Source organism: Ostrea edulis, chromosome 8 (assembly GCF_947568905.1).
Source record: "Ostrea edulis chromosome 8, xbOstEdul1.1, whole genome shotgun sequence".
NCBI classification, from domain to species: Eukaryota; Metazoa; Mollusca; class Bivalvia; order Ostreida; family Ostreidae; genus Ostrea; species Ostrea edulis.
The window spans coordinates 37,534,127-37,547,861 of record NC_079171.1 but is presented as its reverse complement, the minus strand read 5'-3'; the positions used below and the strand labels follow the sequence as shown (position 1 = coordinate 37,547,861).

Sequence of the window (13,735 nt, the reverse complement as noted above, 5' to 3'; positions counted from 1 at the left end):
CTTCATGTGTGGTAAAAGACTGAAACAAGCAAAAGGAGTAATAAACATACTGTTAAATTACAAATGAATAAATAAATAATCAAAAATAAACTTAAGAAATGTTACAAAAAGAAAATAGTCAAAATTTGGATTTAATTTTATCACAAACTTGTTTCCGTAGAAAAATTTGTTAAGTGCGTACATTTATGTGAAAGATGCATATGACACTAACGGCGTTCCATAGAAAATATTCAGATGTATGCCACTTCTAAATATAATATACAAGAATAGCTAACAAACCAAAATAAAGTAAATATGTATTCAAAGGCTAAGAGAATCATGATAATGAACTGCAAAAGACTACTTACAGTGTGTGCTATCTCTAAGTAGAAAATGAATGATTGGAACAATCGACCGATGCGTGAAACACACTCACAGGTAAACAGGAAGTACGTGCTCGAATTAAGTATGGTAACTCTAAACGGGTTTGAAGTCTAAGTCGTAAAGAAAGATAATTCAATATAAAAAAGAGGAAATATTTTAACAAATAACGATAACTCTTCACACTCCCCGTCTGATATCGGGAGATATCACTATATGTCTCTTGTAAAGAATTTCAATAATTCAAATGAAATACATATGCAAATCAAAATGTCATGATGTTCACACGGGTAACAAAAGAACCAGTTCTGTAACAGGACGAGTATAATACACAGCTTGTCCATCTCGAATCACACGTAACTCCACGGTACGTACTTTCTTGTCTGAATGGCTAGGAAATGTACGTTCAACTACAGCCATTTTCCAGTCGTAACGATGAACACCGTCATCTTTCAGAAGAACAACATCACCAACAGTTATGTTTCTCTGGTTTGTTGGCCATCGTTTCCGATTTTGTAGGGTTACGAGATATTCTTTTCTCCAACGTTGCCAAAATATATCGGCTAAATGTTGAACTCTTTTCCACTGGGACGCGTATGCATCTTTTTCACTGAAAGGTCCAAGAGGTTCCCCTCCCTTGTCTGTTTTCAGGGTAAGAAGTGTATAGGGTGTAAGGATCAGAGGGTATTCAGGATCTGATGAGGTAGGTACCAGTGGTCGCGAGTTGATGATTGCACTAGCCTCTGCAAGAAAGGTGGTGAGTATTTCATGGGTTAATGCCTTGACTGCTTTGTCCATCAACATGGTATCCAGAATGCGTCGTGTCAGGCCTATCATGCGTTCCCATGCTCCGCCCATGTGCGAAGCATGAGGTGGATTGAAGATCCATATTGATCTTTGATCGAGGAGAAATCTCTTGATAGGTCCATCTTCAATGTTGATGACATCTACCCCTAGGTGTTCTGTTGATCCGATAAAATTTGTCCCTCGATCGGATCGAAATTCCTTTACATGTCCTCTGATGGCAATGAACCTCCTTAAAGCCTTGATGAATGATGATGAGGTCATATCTTCGATCACTTCCATGTGTACAGCACGAGACATAAGGCATGAAAACATAATTGCCCAACGTTTTCCATGGGCTTGACCTCCTCTGGTGCGACGGGTGACTATTTGCCATGGTCCAAATGTGTCAACACCAACGCTTGAAAATGGAGGACCTGGTGTTAAACGGTCCTTTGGCAAATCTGCCATTATCTGATGCTCTACACACCGTCTCAGCTTTCTACAGGTCACACAGTGAAAAATGATGGATGACACTTGGCGCTTTCCACCAATTATCCAAAAACCTGCAGCTCGTACCGCCCCCTCTGTGTAATGACGTCCTTGATGTTTCATGAGGTCATGGTAGTGTCGTATAATCAATTTTGCAATGTGATGTTTACCCGATATGATGATTGGATTCTTTGCTGTAACATCAAGGGAAGCCTTGTTGAGCCTGCCTCCAACACGCAAGATACCATCCGAATCGATGAAAGGATTGAGTTTCAATATGGTACTCCCTTTTTTGATTGGTTGTCCTGTTTGCAATTGTTCAATTTCTTCAGCAAAACTTTCCTTCTGGACTTCCCTGGTGATCACTTTTTCAGCTTCCTGTAGAAGATGTATATCTTTAGCTTTAGAACAAGCATGCCAGCCTTTACATGGCGGTTGCCCACTCCAGCTTCTGGCAATGTGTTTCAGATGAGCTATTCCTCCAACCAAGCCTTTCCAAGTTGAGTAATTTTTTAATCCAGATACAAAAGTTGTCAGATCTACGCATGATTTGATGACTGATATCACTGGTCTAATTTCTTTATCCAACTCTGAAATCACAAGTTTATAATTTGGACCAAGGTTCTCTGGTTCAGAATATTCCGTATCATCTGGATCTAAACGTTTGGTAAACCAGCGGGTTGGTCCTTTGAGCCATGTGGTGTCTGTCAGAATTCTGTTTGATGATGACCTGGTTGCTTCATCAGCTGGGTTATATTCAGATGGAACATAATTCCATTGTTCTGGAACAGAAGCTTTACGAATTTTTTCCACTCTGTTGCTTACGTAAGTGTAAAACCGTCTAGTGTTGTTACAGATGTAGCCGAGTGCCACTTTGCTATCTGTATGGAAGTGAAATTCTTCTGTTGGGATACTCATTTGATTCTTTATGATATTGGCGATTTCAATGCCAAGAACTGCTGCACATAATTCTAAGCGTGGTATTGTCACAGCACTCTTAGGAGCAACTTTAGCCTTTCCAAGTAAGAAACCTTGTTGTTGGTTGCCATCGGCGTCCGTTAATTTGATATAGGCAACTGCAGCAATCGCTTCCTCAGAAGCATCAGTAAAAAGATGCACTTCTCGTCTGATGGAACAGGTTAACGGCAAAGTAGTATATTGTCGAGGAATATACAAAGTCTCAAGGCTTTGCATCTGTTCTTTCCAATCAGTCCATTGTTTTTCATATTCTTTAGGTAAAACCTGGTCCCAATCTGTTGTTTCAGCATTCAGTTTTCTCAAAAGCAACTTGCCTTTGATAAGAACAGGAGCTAAAAATCCTAAAGGATCGTAGAAGCTATTCAAGGTTGAAAGTAACCCACGACGTGTAAATGGTTTTTCTTCAGCTGAGATTCTGAATGTAAACGAATCGGATTTTAAATCCCAACTCATCCCCAAACTTCGCTGGATAGGGAGCACATCTGTTGTGAGATCTAAAGACATTAGATCTTTTGCAAAGTCTTCTGAAGGGAAACTGTTCATTACGTCGCTGTTGTTTGATACAATTTTGTGTAATCGTAGTCCACCTTCTTGAATCAAGGCTTGCTGTGTCCTCTTCATCAAACTCACTGCTTGCTTGACTGATGGTAGGGAGACAAGGCCATCATCCACGTAGAAGTTATGCTCTACAAAGCTACGAACATCATGTCCAAATGTAGTTTCCGCATTTTGTGCTGTTCTTCGCAAGCCATATGTGGCAACAGCAGGTGAGGGGCTGTTACCAAACACATGAACGCACATCCTATAGTCCACTAACTCTTTTTGAGGGTTGTTATCTTCGTACCACAGAAATCGCAAGTAGTTCCTATGGTCTTCCTTTACTTTGAAGCAATGGAACATCTGCTGGATGTCCGCCATGATGCCTATTTTTTCAACTCTAAATCGCATCAACACTCCAAGTAAGCTATTTGTAAGATCGGGTCCAGAGAGCAAGACATTGTTCAATGAAACACCATTAAACTGAGCGGACGAGTCAAAAACCATTCTGATCTGATTTGGCTTTTTGGAATGGTACACACTGAAAATAGGTAAGTACCAGAACTCCTCCCTTTCATTGACTGGTGGTGCACGTTCATCATGACCAGAATCAATTATCTGCTGCATAAATGTGGTGGCATGCAGACATTTTTCTGGGTTTCTCTTTAGATTCACGTCCAAAATATGAGCTCTTTTAAAAGCTAGTTGCCTGTTATCTGGGAGTCTCCGTCTTGGTTCCTTGAACGGTAACGGTGCAACCCATTGTCCACTGTCATTTCGATAGAGTTCTCGATCCATCATAGACAAAAACAATCTATCATCTATGGATAGTCCAGGTTGGTCATCGTATTCAGTTGTATGAAATACAGAGTCTCCAATAAGATCTGTTTCAGGAATGCATGGTATTTCCTTAACAGCGATGTTACTTGTACACGGATCACATACAGTAGTTCTACCGTTTGGTAAAAGTGTTACTTTGTTTGCGATAACAATCTCTGGTCTGTGAGTTCTGCCTAGACACACCTCTCCGATGACAACCCATCCAAGACCAAGTTTCTGCGCGTATGGTGACTGCGATGGGCCTATTCTTTGCTCAATAATATGGTGCGCATCTCCAAGATCACGTCCAATTAAGAGAAGAATTTCCATGTCGATATCAAGAGGGTGTAGTTCACTAGCAATTTCTGACAAATGAGGATATGCATTTGCCACTTCCGGTGTTGGAATTTCCTGTCTGTTGTTTGGTATATCATCGCATTCTATGACAGTTGGAAGGTTTAGCTGATAGCTGCCATCAATAGCTTCGATAACAAAACCACATGCTCTTCTTCCACTACAGATAGAACGTCCGCTGCATGAGAACAAAGTGTACGTTTGAGTTTCATTGTGTGTGTCGAAAAGATTGAAGAATTCTGATCTGACGAGTGTTCTATTGCTCTGCTCGTCTATAATGGCGTACATCCGGACAGCGCTATCTTTATTTCCTAAAGGATACACTCGTACGTCAACAACTTTTGCACAAGAGCGTCCACAGAGCGTTTGTTCACAGAGTTCAGTACATTTACTATCCACTGTTGATTTTGTTGGTAATTTCCTCTCCCCACCATCTGCAACTGTGCTGACGCTGGCTGTCACATTGCTGGGTCCTTGATCGGGGTGCATCGCTGTCGCATTACGCTTATTTCCACATATATCACATTTAATGGTCGCCTTACAATTTCTAGAAAGGTGCTTGGACATACAGCACTTGTAACAAAATCCATGCTCACGAAGAATATCCTTTCGTTCTTGGAGCGGTTTCGCACGGAAAGCTCTGCATGCATGCAATGTATGATCTACTTTGTGTATTGGACATCTTGAATTAGTGTTAGTTTTGTTTTCTTCGTCTTCCCCTGATAACTCCGTTTTACGGCTATGAACAGAAAGATATCCTGTAGTTCCTTTACTTTCTTGTTGTCGTTTTTTCGATGTAGAAGATGATTCTGAACATTCATATTGAAGAGCTGGATCATTTTTCATCGTGCTGAGCTCTCGGATGAAGTTGACTAAGAATCCAAAAGGTGGAAAAGGAACATTAAACTGTTTCTTGTATCTGGCAGCTTGGAAAACCCATTTCTCTTGCAGTCCATGAGGGAGCTTATTGATGATGGGAATAACTCCAGACGATGAGTCGAAATATGAGAGAAGAATCGCATATGTCGGATTTTCTTTGACAGACTCAATTTCTGTAAGAATGTCTAAGAGATCGTACAATTTCTTTGGCTCTTTGGATGAAATTTTGGGAAAACTATCCAGTTTTTGCTTCAAGGCAGTTTCTATCATTTCGGGTCTGCCATATCTCTCTTCAAGACGATCCCATATGCGACGTAATCCTGTGAATGGGTTGTTGATATTTGAAGCTCTCATACTGCTGGCAAACTTTCGTGATTCGGGTCCCAACCATTTCACCAATAAATCCATTTCCTCAAATGGCGTCACATTCAGCTCTTTAGTGATGTTTTTAAAGGTAGCTTTCCAGGTTTCGTATGTTTCTGGTCGATCGTTGAAGGAACTAAAACGGGAAAGAAGAAGATCTTTCTTCAGAAGAAATTGCGTTAAGTCTGTGGCGACTCCAGAGTGTGAACATGGTCTGAATTCGGATGCATACGGATTCAACGGTTCACGTCTAGGTGGTGATAGGATGTTATCATGAATGTCAATTTTCTTTTCTTCTTTACTTTCAATATCACTGAAACGTGTTTGTCCATTCACAAAGTCAGTTGTAAATTTCTCTTTTGAAGACACCAGTAGTTCTGTATATCTCGATGGAAAGTATTTTAGCCCACGCGACGAATCATTATCTTCTAGCACCCGGATCTCCGCCTCCAAGGTAGCTACTTCCTTTTGTTGCTCAAGAAGATCTAATTTTGCTTCAAGTAAATTCTTTTCCTTTTGCAGTTCTGTTTGTTTTTCGGCAAAGGCGAGTCGTGTCTGTTGAGCTTTGGCTTGCATGCGTTTTTTCCTCAATTCTGATTTTATACTGCTGTGTCGGCTAGAAATGGTAGCTTCGGATCTAGTTTCATATCTTTCGGAAATTATTTCAGCCGCATCAAGAAGCAGATTCTTAATCTTTTCCCTGAAATTATCCATCACTGTATGACATCTTTCATTTTTCACTAAATGTTTCTCCATTTCCACTTCACTCTCTTCCGTGTGAGAACGATTAAAAAAGGAAAACAGTACATCTGTTTCCATGACATAATGCTTTTTGGCCCTCTCTAGATCTGTCTCAATTTTTCGGAGGTATTTAATGTCTGTGGAAGATTCATCGAAATTCACTAAATTGTCTTCAAACTCCTTCCAGGACTTATCGACATCCCTAACGTAAGACTCTAGTTTACTGTAGAAAAACTCTCGTCCTTTCTTTGTTAGAGTTCTTATTCTACTTAGCCGGTCTTCTGCGTCAGACATCTTGATAGGAACACTTCTTTTACTATTTTGCCATTACTTTTGCAGATAGTTTAACCAAAGACACAATAGGACGGTGCGTAGTCTTTATTATGTACTTCATGTGTGGTAAAAGACTGAAACAAGCAAAAGGAGTAATAATACATAATAAAGACTACGCACCGTCCTATTGTGTCTTTGCTTAAACTATCTGCAAAAGTAATGGCAGAATAGTAAAAGAAGTGTGTGCTATCTCTAAGTAGAAAATGAATGATTGGAACAATCGACCGATGCGTGAAACACACTCACAGGTAAACAGGAAGTACGTGCTCGAATTAAGTATGGTAACTCTAAACGGGTTTGAAGTCTAAGTCGTAAAGAAAGATAATTCAATATAAAAAAGAGGAAATATTTTAACAAATAACGATAACTCTTCACAACATTCATTTTGTAAATCTTTAGAAATAAAAGAGAGCTTGACTATTTTTTGATAAGACATTTAACACGTTTATTTTTGTGGGGGAGGGGGGTTGAGTATGGATAAGGATCGGATGGTATTTTGGACGGATATTCTATAAATAGTGTAAACATCGTTTGGAAGGAAACATCATTTCTGGTTAGTACAGTTACAGTACAGATGGTAATATTTTGACTTCCTCTGATTAATAATTATGTCTTGCTACAACCTGGCTTCGATTTAAAAACTGACCATACGCAGAATAAGCTCATATGATTTATACACAACTCGTTGAATATAAATCATATAAACCACAAACCATTGGCGATCCTATCTAATTCTTTTATCACTTCTGGTTTATAAAACACAGGAGGATAGATGCACATCTTGTGCATCTGAATTGGTATCGAATAAGTTTTACATTATGACCCCTGAGTCGAGGCCTCTGCTGGTGGACTGTTAGTCCCGAGGGTCCTTACGGCCCAGTAGATAAATACCTCGGTACTAGCTTGAAAATACGGATGTATATTTAATTGCTGTGGTAAAATTTAGAATTTCATTTCAAAATTAAGGATTATCTCCCTCTTGCATAGCTCTTATCCTTACGAATTTGACTCCAGTTTTTGGCACTCTATTTCCCCCTAAAATAGCTCTTACGAGTTTAATGTTTTGTCGGATTTCAAACATTTCGGTAGAGACATTATTTGTCGAAATGGGCACCTGGTGCATCTAAATTGGTACCGTATAAGTTTTACATGTTACGTAACTTTGTTTTGATGTGTCTGATACCGGATATTTACTTGGCTATGAATGCATTGAATTGTTTTTGTGTTTTGTTACTGGTTTATGTAACTTTCACCATGGTCATGAATTCTATTTTACATGTGTATTCCTTGCATATCTTAAATGTAAAGCCATTACCCAACTTTGAGGGGGAAAACTACACCTTTTTAACTTTGGAAGGCACTCATGGCCGTAACAGTTAGGGTCTTATGACGTGGCAACTGCTACCGTGAAACAGGACGTCGGCTTGTAGCGTCATATCCGAAAGATCCGAGACTTTTGACTTAATGCCAGGCGATTGGTGAAGGAAGAGTCACTACCTTAGTTTTTACGTGACGTCGGGATCGAAAATCCAATCCGGGTTCTGAAGCGAGAGCCCGAACTAGTGATGCAACAGTTATCATGTTAATTCTGTCCACAATTTTCTAAGTTAATTACTTGACATTATACACATTGTTGTCTGGCTGTGGTAGTAGCAATGGTCTACCATTTATGTGATGTGTTTACGTTTTATTGTAAAAGCAAGGAACACTTTCTGTTATAAAAGGATATGGTTTTATCTGTTATAAATGAAGTGTATTATCTGCTGTAATTGGAGAGTGTGTTATATTTAAATGGAGTGTATTATATGTAAATGGAGAGTGTGTTATTTTTAAATAGTGTGTATTATATGTAAATGGAGTGTGTATTATATGTAAAAGGTGTAGTGTATTATATTTAAATGGAGTGTATTATAAGTGAATTGAGAGTGTGTCATATTTAAATGGAGTGTATTATAAGTGAATTCAGAGTGTGTTACATTAGAATGGAGAGTGTGTTATATGTAAATGGAGTGTATTACCTGCTGAAATAGGAGAGTGTATCATATGATGCAAAAAGATACGTTTTTTTCTGTTTTATCTTTGTGGTTTGAAATGTCTGTTGTAAATATCAACTACATATAGATGTCATTGTGATGGCATTATCTGTGAAGTTCGGTTTAAGGTCCATAACTTTTTCAAAAAAGTCAGCAAAGCCCAAGCTCATACTTGATCTGTATCCCATTGATAAAACTTACAAATCTTCAATTCAATAGCTACAGGGATAGCCCCAAAACTGTAAAATGTATAAATGTTGCTAACATCAAGGTCCGTAACTCTTTTAAAAATAGATAAAGAAAGCTCGAACTTGATATACTGGTATACCCCGTTGATAGAATTTCATGTATGCAAAGTGAAGATAACGAACAGTGATCAGTCTCTGTCAATCAAGGCTATACTTTTGGACAAATACAGTTGCTTCTTCAACAAAATTGAAAAAAAGAAGAAAGATTCCTATAAAGTGATCAGTCATTTAAACATCAATTTGTAAAACACCATTCTGATTATACGCACCAGTACTGTGAAGCTGAAATTAACAATATGATGGAGTTCCTCATTGACAATATCCTCGTAGTCTTTGGTGATAAGGTCTTCCAACAGTCTGTTGGAATTCCCATGGGCACGTATTGTGTTCCTTTGTTGTCACGAATTGTGTTCCTTTATTACCTGACTTGTTTTCATATCATGAGATTGATCACTGTTCGCTATCTTCGCCTTTCATTCTCATCAGGCAAGATTTATTCAAATGTATATACATCAGAAGAACCAATCTCTTGCTATGGACTTCAATTTGCCATTTACATAAATCGACAATGTTTTATCTATTAAACAGAATCATTTTCATTCATTATCGCAGTGAACTCAAAATAAAAGACACTACAGAGTCTTCCATATCTGCTTCGTATTTATATATTTTAATGAACATAAATGTTAACGACATACTACATATGTAACAACTAAACTTTATGAAAAAACGGAACGACTTCAAATTATCCATCAATAACTTTCATGGTATTTAAGTCTCTCAACTGATTGAATTAGCAAGAGCTTGTTCTGTGTATGACCAGTTTTGAAATCAAGGCAGGCTACTGGCAAACACGTTGGTGGTGCAGAGGTTTCAACAGTCTCATTTAAAGTGAGCATTTCGCAAATACTAAGGTCGTTATAACAGTAAAACTTGTCATTGGGTTAAATGTTGTGTGACGTGTTTTATACCTATTATCAGATCGTTCTTTATACACTGATTTTGATTACGGATTATTCTGTTAATCTGATCAAAGTATAGGGCTCACAGCGGGTTTCATTAGTCAACAGGGGATGCTTACTCCTCCTGGGTACATGATCCCACATCTGTTGTGTCCAGGGGTCCGTGTTTGTCCGACTCTTAATTTTGTATTTCTTTTAGGAGTTGTGAGATTGATCGCTGTTTGTTGTCATTACCTTTACTCATAACTCTTATAAAAAATGCGAAACTAACAGTAGGGCAAACATTGACTCCTGAACATACCGGAGGTAGGATCAGGTGCCTATGAAACACGTCAGACAATATTTGGCCAAATGACATGTTGTATTTGTAAATTAGATCGCTATAACAATTATAGAATTTGCGAAATTCTTACTTTAAACAAAACTGTTGAGCCCATGGAACGTCAACTTGTTTGTCAGTAGCCGGCTTCGATTTAAAAACTGCTCATACACAGAAGAAGCTCTTGAATATCGAATCAGCTGAGACATATACATCATACATATACATCATACACTGGGGATAATGGAATATTGCTACATAAAAATGGCAAGCTGATGAAGCAAACTAACAATACTCAAACTCAAGTTTATGAAAAATGATGACTTCAACTTCTTCAGTGTCAACTTCCCATATTCATATAGCAATAATCCATCATCAACTGCATATGGTGTTTATGATAAATTTATGTCTCAACTATTTTTACCATCACTGGCACCCCTTTTGCTTCTAGAAACACCGTATAAAATTAAACATCATATTCTTTCCCCCCAATTTACAATCATTTCGGACGTTATCATATAGTAGTATGACCAATCAACTTTTGTTTTCCTTTGTGAAAGTTATCATCAGGGTAGACAATGAAACAATGATGTCCGCAGAAAGCACTGTTTACCGAAAATGTCTACATATGTCCTTTTAAAAATACCATGTATCTTAGAAACTGTTGTTGTTTTTTAAAATAAAACAAGTGTCAGTCTATTTGGAGACAGCCATTGTTACACGTCTACCACCAAGATATCGATAGTGTGAGGTAACGAATCGATAAGCCTTGACTTAGGAAAATTCATACCCTTATGTATTTTCAAAAATGAAATATATTCTTTATATTTTAATTCTTATCGGAATATATTCCCAGCCGTTAAAACAGACGTACTCTAGTCATCAAGAATTATACGCTAATAGTTTACTTTCCTGTGGAAATGATTATCATTTCAATACAGAATATCGAACCCGATTTCATCGCGGTTTTGATATTTAATATCTCCAACCAGAACTCGTTCTCTGCGTTAACTTTGGCAATTTCTGCAGAAAACTTAAATGACCTAAATAAATTTCATAATTTATGATTCAAGTACTTGAGACTTAGAACTAGTTCAAATGTTGTAATTTATTAAATTTGATCGATATATTTTTCAAACACAACACCGCTTCTTAAAAAAAGTTTAAATCAATTCACTCAAAAGTTTGTATAAAAATTCAGCATTTTCGCTAATGATTAAAAAAAATCCTCTAACTCGCATCGTTTTTAGTTCCATTTTAAAGTTTAAGACAAAACCCTGAAAATAATATGAAATTTTAGAAATTGACATTATTCCTAATACATGTATGTCCTTTTAAACTCTCAAATTTGATATAAAGAATTTTTTCTAATATCAAGTGAGAATCACGGGTCTTTTGGACATTATTTTAAAACAGAGACCCCTTGTCGTAGCAGGCGTTGGTACGATACACTGTCATGATCGTGTACAGGATTGGACAAAACAAGATGGCAGACGGCATTTCCAAACAAAGGTAGGCTCTTAAAACTCTTCATTTTACCGACTTATTAGACGACGAATTTATGAATTTAAAACACTGCCTGGTCAGGGAGGCATCATTAAGTTGATTAGATGTTGGAATTCTTACTCATGTACACGTACAACTCTAAATTCATTGATCGAAGTTGACGATGTTGCCTCGATAGAATTCGAAGCGGGCGAAGATGTTTCTGATCATGTTTTCATGCATTTTAAGAAAGATACTTTCGGTAAAATAGACTCTGCACATATGTTTTGATGAAAACTTGAACCAGTGTATGCGATTTGTCCCTTAAATTGCCTTGGTTAGATAGATATCTTGACTTGAACATTTGCTAATGTGCAGGATTGGACTATGGTCGTTTCCACGATAAACGTGTCGGATTGGACCTCAATTTTGGTTCAGGATTGGACCCTTTCTTAAATACATGTATTTTTTTCTTACAGATCCAGTCAGGAGCGGACTTCCTTAAGCTTAAATGTTGCAAATGAATGAAGTGTGTTCTATTTTATGTCTCCTACTAAAACCATGGTTTGACAAACCTAAAAGAGCACGTGGAGCAGGGAACTATCAGTAAGCCGGAAGAGCCAGCTCGAAAATCTGTAAGTGTTTGACAATTTCACCGCGCACTTGAATCTAAAGTTCTGCCACACGTTGGAAGGAGCCTTGTTCTCGAAGATCAACATGTTGAAAAGTCTTCATTTTGCAGAAGCAAATACATTTATATTGTATATACACATGTAGACCATGTTCGATTCCCAACCACTTAACACTTGTGATATCTGCATGGAATTATTAAAACTGAGCATGGTTTGACGTATAATGATCTCTTCAGGCATGATGGTTTACATTTCACAAAGCTGTTCAATGACAATAAAGACAATAAGATGTTGAGGTGTTCATGTTTTCAATACTTAATCATCTGTCCACATGCACTTGTGCCTTTCATATGTATGCTTCTGCTGGAACCAGTTTTGATTGTTAAAGCGGGATTTATTATCTTTTGAAAAATTTCCCTATCATTTTAATTCTAATAACCCTGAGTGCATATGTCGTGCAAGATTTGGAGGCCAACTCACTTACAAGGATAATTACTTACGGTAAAAGTGTTTGTTGGAATGTAGTAAATATCAGCATTTTTGTATTTTAAAACCTTTCGTTTCTTGTACATGTAATTACATTGAATTCAACCTTAGAGTGCATATACTGATGAAAGAAAATAAAAAGGATAATTTATCAGAAATTCGCAATATCACTCCTGTAGCTGAAATATGAACCTAGATGAAAAGCAGTTTTGTCCATGGTGTTTTTTCTTCTTCAATATTTGCTGCTCAGATGAGAGGTTACTCTTCAATACAATTTTTTCACTAGTTGTTATCAGTTCAATACAAACGCAATAACATTGAAATATATTTAATAACACGTAAAACTTAAGAACACTTCTGGTTCAATGAAATGACAAATCAACATGTGTAAAATGCAATGTAAAAGATTAGTAGTATCTCTTTAAAACAAAACATAATACCGTAAAAATAATCGTTTCATAATGTACCTAATCGGATATATAAAACGGTTGCCATGGTATATGTATGCACCTCGTGCATTCAGGAAACAATGTAATTTTTTTTTTACTTCATGTTTCTTTTATAATGTACAAAAGCGTGTGTTGCACTGGTCACAAACGAAGACAATTTCTCTGATTGATGTTTCCTTTTTACATGCCTACGCAATTCAGAATTGGTCTTGAATTCCTCACCACAAATTTCGCAAATTCGAAGTGTACCCATCTCATGGAATGAAGTTCTAGGGTTTGATACCTGAAACAAAGGAGAAAATCTATATAACAGAGTTTGGAATTAGGGAATATGTAAGCGGGTTAATTGAATTCAGGAAACGTCGAATTTATATTGTTACAGAGGATTATAAAATGATGATAATTTCTCACGTGTTTTATAGGTCAAAATGGCCTTATATATCCTGGATACGAACAGTCAACGTTACATCTGTCGTAAGCAA

The 13,735-nt window shown here is 37.3% G+C and overlaps 1 protein-coding gene across 1 annotated transcript; it reads right to left on the bottom strand.

Moving 5' to 3' along the window:
* Nucleotides 1–642: 642 nt before the first annotated feature.
* LOC125651382 (uncharacterized) lies at nt 643–6,600 on the bottom strand. The gene has a single exon (XM_048879943.2). The coding sequence runs from the start codon at nt 6,598–6,600 to the stop codon at nt 643–645; it is 5,958 nt and encodes a 1,985-aa protein (XP_048735900.2).
* Nucleotides 6,601–13,735: the final 7,135 nt, after the last annotated feature.